We start from the raw sequence: 5558 nt of genomic DNA, 5'->3' as shown, positions 1-5558 counted from the left end.
GAAAAGAGATCAGAACGCAACGCCAGCGTCTTCCTCCAGAGACTGGAAAGAACAAAGAACAAAGAAAAAAGACCAAAACAAGACAAACACCAAAAGAAAAAGAAAAAAGACTATGATAAATTAAGAAAAAAAAAGACAAAAAAAAGAAACCAAAACAGAACGGAAATCACGAAACAAGAAAAACCACTCAGGCCTCACATTCAACCTTCCAAAGGACCACAACCAAGACGTTATCTCGCCTTCGTCATGATTCTTCTTTCGGCTTCTTCCCGCTAGCCACAAAGAGTACGATTTGCACAGTGGTACTGCTGAAGCATTTTGGGCAGACCACCCGTAGCATTCGAGACCGCGATATATCAGCTATTGGTGAAGGACGGCCAGGTGGAATCTCTCGCGTGCTGCATAGCCTTGCTCATGATGCTTCTCGAACCTGGCACTCGGCACCACCAACGCGCTACAAGTCAGTGCCATCGCCATAGACACGACATCCCGAGCAAAATCAGATTTGCCGAAACAAGTCTACGCGTAGGCCGACACGATATGATGGCCTCAAATGATGGAATACAAGCAAGTCGCGTGGCGACGAAGCTCATCTGAGCGCTTGGTAGTCAACACGTTGCCGCGTTATCCTGCGTTATGACCCACGAGCAGTCTTTGCTAAGATTGGTGAGATATGGTTGCAGTGCAGCAATCGTGTAGCCGAGCGTATTGATACTTGTGTGCCTCACGCGTGCATGTTGTCGACTAGTTTGACGAGATGGTGAGACACTTTAGCACATGTCAAGTGCACAGTCTCAGAGCGTAAACCACGAGAGTCATCCAGTGCCTAGCATGTCATGATGTTTCTGGCTGAATGTGTCGCGATGTCACAAGCCTTCTGCATCGTGGATGCTTGTCACTGTCTGCTACCGCACGCGACAATTTAGCACATGTCAAGTGCACAGTCTCAGAGCGTAAACCACGAGAGTCATCCAGTGCCTAGCATGTCATGATGTTTCTGGCTGAATGTGTCGTGATATCGACGGCCTTCTGCATCGTGGATGCTTGTCAGAGTTTTCACTTTGTGCAGCCTGACAGTCACTGTCTGCGACCGCGCGCCTCTCTTCGGCCCTTGCAAGGACTGTGAGTACCTAGGTTTTGTTGTCCTAGCTGAGGCAGCAGAATATGGTGTAAATGTGCAATTCACGTAGGCATAAGCATGTATGCTGCGTTGCGAAGGAGACGAAGACAGCTACATCTGGCGCAGAGCACGACGTGGATGTATATGAAAGTCTTCCCTTCACGCTGCTGCACAGTTCGCGTGCTTTTGCTGTCTCTCGTGACCTGACTGCCGCTGTTTCATCGTGACTTACAGAGAGCCGCTTTGCTCTTGTGCAGTCAGACACAGGTCGACAACGGGAAGATATCGAATTTGCGAGAAGTCACGCGCTGGTGCACAGGCGGTCTAGATATGAGGCAAACTATTGACCGTGGCGTGGTCTTGCTACACGATAGAAGTGCATGAGGTACGATGGCTCAGGGCTAGACAAAGGATTGCAGGCGTGGCAGCGTGCGACATTCGAGCTGTGCGATGACATGAGACGACTATGAAGAGGACGAAGGATGCGATGTGGCAACGAGGCATGAAGGTCATGACGGTGATGAGGACACATGAAGAGCAAGGCAGTGGAGAAAGTCATGATCATTGAAGTCAGCTACCTGTGTGGAATTCATCGGCAGTATCTAAGCAAAGACCAAGCGCGGCACGGCAAGACAAGCCAGCGACAGCAACCGTGAGGCTGAAGATGGTGTGGCAGAGGGCCACGACAAGATGCGACGATGAGATCTGGAGAAGAGATAAGTCAGCGATGTTCATGCAGGAAGATACCATCACCTGTGATCGAGTCTGTCTTGGCTTCAGGATGTGCGACGGCGAGGTCGACACGAATCCCTACTGACACTGGACACCACGTGAAGGTGCAGACTCATCGTCCAGCTGGGTCCCCCAGTAGCACCCGAAGATACCACCAGGATCATTCCCATGCGTCACGGCCTTGCGACCGATCAGCTTGTCCGACACGATGTCCTTCACCGACAAAGAGCGTATGTTTTGCGAGGTCCCCAATTAAGGTCGCCTCTGCGCCGTCCGCCTCGAAGTGGGATCACCACAACTGGCAGTCCGCGCTTCCCCTGCGCACAGAAGTGACAGTATGCTTTGCGAGGTCCCCAATTAAGGTCGCCTCTGCGCCATCCGCCTCGAAGTGGGATCACCACAACTGGCAGTACGCGCTTTCCCTGGCACAACGAGCGTGACCAGTATGATTGGAGGTGGCAGAAGACCTCAGATCCCGTTCGCGAGGTCCCCAATTAAGGTCGCCTCTGCGCCATCCGCCTCGAAGTGGGATCACCACAACTGGCAGTACGCGCTTCCCCTGGCACAACGAGCGTGACCAGTATGATTAGCGAGCGTTCCAATTAAGGTCGGCTCTGCACCATCTGACGCGAAGTGGGATCGCCACAACTGACAGTACGTGCTTCTCCATGGCACAAACGAGTGGCCAGTCTGCTTAGCGAGCGTTCCAATGAAGGTCGGCTCTGCGCCATCTGACACGAAGTGGGATCACCACAACTGACAGTACGCGCTTGCCCTGAACCACGCCAAAAGAGTGGACAGTATGCTTAGCGAGCGTTCCAATGAAGGTCGGCTCTGCGCCATCTGACTCGAAGTGGGATCGCCACAACTGACAGTACGCGCTTGCCCTGAACCACGCCAAAAGAGTGGACAGTATGCTTAGCGAGCGTTCCAATGAAGGTCGGCTCTGCACCATCTGACTCGAAGTGGGATCACCACAACTGACAGTACGCGCTTGCCCTGGAAAACACCAAAAGAGTGACCAGTATGTTTAGCGAGCGTCCCAATTAAGGTCGGCTCTGCGCCATCTGACTCGAAGTGGGATCGCCACAACTGCCAGTACGCGCTTCTCCTGAAGATCTCACAGAGAATCATTCAGTCTCTTGCCGACGTGCCGTTTTCCTCAAGATCTCGAAGGCTTGCCTTCCAGTCTTGACCTCCACCCCCGCAGACGACATCGATCCCTCTGGCGGGTGAATGCACATGGCATAGATGTGGTCTTTGACGAGATCGTCATGGGGGTGGAGGGGGCAATCGCCGGCAGCGCTGGGGGGACGCATCGCGGTGCGGCCGACAGTCTCAAAGACTTTGCCTTCTGAGCCAAGGTCAGTGAGGCTCATGAGGTGGGATGGGGTCAAACTGGATCTTACCACCCGAGCGAAAACTGATTGGTAATTTTTGACGCTCGGCAGCATCCCAGTGACAGACACATCCGCAAGTCAGATGGATGTCATAGACGCCAAGAATTGGCTTCACCTTACGCGAAGGCAAAGGCTTTTCTTGGTCGTCGAACTGGGTGCTGGGCTTCTTCTTGAGGAAGAAGCTGAACAGGCTTGGGAGTCGGAGTCCGCAAGACATGCTGGCGTCTGATGGTGGTGATTTGGGTTGTTGAGTTGGGTTGTTGAGTTGGGTTGTTGTTGGGTTCTTGAGTTGGGTTGTTGTTGGGTTCTTGAGATGGGTTCTTGAGTTGGACTCTTGAGTTGGACTCTTGAGTTGGACTCTTGAGGACTCTTGAGTTGGGTTGTTGTTGGGTTGTTGTTGGGTTGTTGTTGGGTTGTTGTTGAGTTGTGCTTGGGTTGGTTGATGTTGAGTTGTTCTTGGCTTCGAAAAAGTTTAAGCTTTCTTGGCAAATTTTACGAGTACTTTTGCAAGGCGTCGTAAAGATGAAGAAGAAGAAGAGGAAGAGAAAGAAGAAAGAAGAAAGAGAGCGTCTTATAGGCGGTCCCACCTCCCAAGACCACCGGGAAGTCTGGCAATCCTCAGCATAGCCGCAAAAGCAACGTTCAGGCAAAGCGTGCAACTTCAGCGGAGTCGGCCATGAGCAACGCAAGATCCAGTGGACGCTGCTCGCAGAGGTAGTTTTGGCTTGCGCCGTACCGAAATCCCAATCCCTGAGCTCCGCCCGACGCCGACTGCAATGCCGCGAAACACCACGACATGCGACGACAACAAGATAAATCGAGCAATACGCTTCGAGCAGAGACCACGAAGAAGCTCAGGAGCAGGTTATACATGTGCATCGTGGTCTTGGGGACGTGTTATGAGAGAGTCGACCAAAATGTCAACAAGAGATATGAGCTGTCAAAGTTCTAACAACCGAACGCTCGGCCCGTGCAACAACATCCTTTGCGTCTCCCACGTTTCGGCTTCCCGCACACAGCATCATCGCCTGTCCTCACTTTTTTGAGTTGAGAACAACGTAGCCGTCCGTATCAACGCCTGTCCTCACTTTTTTGAGTTGGGAACAACGTAACCGTCCCTATCAACCCCTGTTCTCACTTTTCGAGTTGGGCACAATGTAACCGCCCGCATCAGCGCCTGTCCAGACTTTTCGACTTCAGAACAACGTAGCCGTCCGTATCAGCGCCTGTCCTCACTTTTCGAGTCGGGAACAACGTAACCGCCCGCATCAACGCCTGTTCTCACTTTTCGAGTCGGGAACAACGTAACCGCCCGCATCAGCGCCTGTCCTGACTTTTCGACTTCAGAACAATGTAGCCGTCCGTATCAGCGCATGTCCTCACTTTTCGGTCCGTACCAACGGTTCGTCTGTCATCTTTGAGTTGGTGACCAGGTAGCCTGCTGGCTCTTCACATAGGAGTCGTACGATTGATACTCGGGATCTCCTGTACAGATCAGGACGTAAGATGCGACGAAAAGTTCTGTCTGCAGCACCGTGAGAACTCTGGCATTGTATGGTCTACACGCATGAGAGAAAGGGCAGAAGGTCCTTTGTGCTCTACGGCTTCCATCTGTCCTATCAATCGCTTCATGCGCCTTCCCCTTCATGCCAACTGTCCACGACGATACGACAAAACACCTGCTATCGCTACCTGACTGCCAGAACACACCTTCCCGTTATCTCAATCGGAAAACCTTCCTTTCTTCGCCGACTTTCCAGCCCCTTCTAAGACCGGCATCCAGCCATGCCGACGACTTCCAACCTGCGCTGTGACGATTGTCTAAAGTAAGGCACTGGTAAGTAGACTTTTGTATGCACCTGCCTTGGACCCCTAGAAACAGATCCCATGGTATTGGCAAAGTAACTCCAGTCCCCAGACCCTCTTTTCACATACACGTACCTTATGTTCTGGACCCTCAAAGATGTGCAAATACCTTATTTACTTACTGCCGTTGATTCTTTTGCCCCTTTTGGGAACATGTTTCCCTTTGATGGCAGTACTCCCATCTCCCGGACCGACGCTGTGACTTGCTGCGACGATGACGGCCACGGTCACGTTCACGGTCACGATCATGGCCACGGTCACGTTCACGGCCACGGTCACGTTCACGCCTACGGTCCCGGTCACGTTCCCGGTTGCGGTCGCGGTTACGGTCGCGGTCACGGTCACGATCACGGTCACGGCCACGATCACGGCCACGGCCACGATCACGGCCACGGCCACGGTCACGGCCACGGCCACGGTCACGGCCACGGTCACGGACG

At 52.8% G+C, this 5558-nt stretch overlaps 3 protein-coding genes across 3 annotated transcripts; 2 read left to right on the top strand and 1 right to left on the bottom strand.

Moving 5' to 3' along the window:
* Positions 1-786: 786 nt before the first annotated feature.
* Positions 787-2164, top strand: SEPMUDRAFT_151184 (uncharacterized protein; the record flags this gene model as incomplete). The annotated part of the gene is made up of 1 exon (XM_016906656.1): positions 787-2164. A coding segment is annotated over exon 1 (345 nt), but the record flags the coding sequence as incomplete, so codon positions are not given.
* A 671-nt stretch (positions 2165-2835) lies between these two features.
* On the bottom strand, positions 2836-4281 carry SEPMUDRAFT_151183 (uncharacterized protein). The gene has a single exon (XM_016906655.1). It carries the CDS (start codon positions 3304-3306, stop codon positions 2983-2985), a length of 324 nt encoding a protein of 107 aa, XP_016758286.1. The 5' UTR covers positions 3307-4281; the 3' UTR covers positions 2836-2982.
* Positions 4282-5332: 1051 nt separating this feature from the next.
* SEPMUDRAFT_119885 (uncharacterized protein) lies at positions 5333-5548 on the top strand (the record flags this gene model as incomplete). The annotated part of the gene is made up of 1 exon (XM_016901551.1): positions 5333-5548. A coding segment is annotated over one exon (216 nt), but the record flags the coding sequence as incomplete, so codon positions are not given.
* Positions 5549-5558: the final 10 nt, after the last annotated feature.

Source organism: Sphaerulina musiva, assembly GCF_000320565.1.
Source record: "Sphaerulina musiva SO2202 unplaced genomic scaffold SEPMUscaffold_9, whole genome shotgun sequence".
Taxonomy (NCBI): Eukaryota; Fungi; Ascomycota; class Dothideomycetes; order Mycosphaerellales; family Mycosphaerellaceae; genus Sphaerulina; species Sphaerulina musiva.
This window is presented reverse-complemented; position numbering and strand designations above follow the sequence as displayed.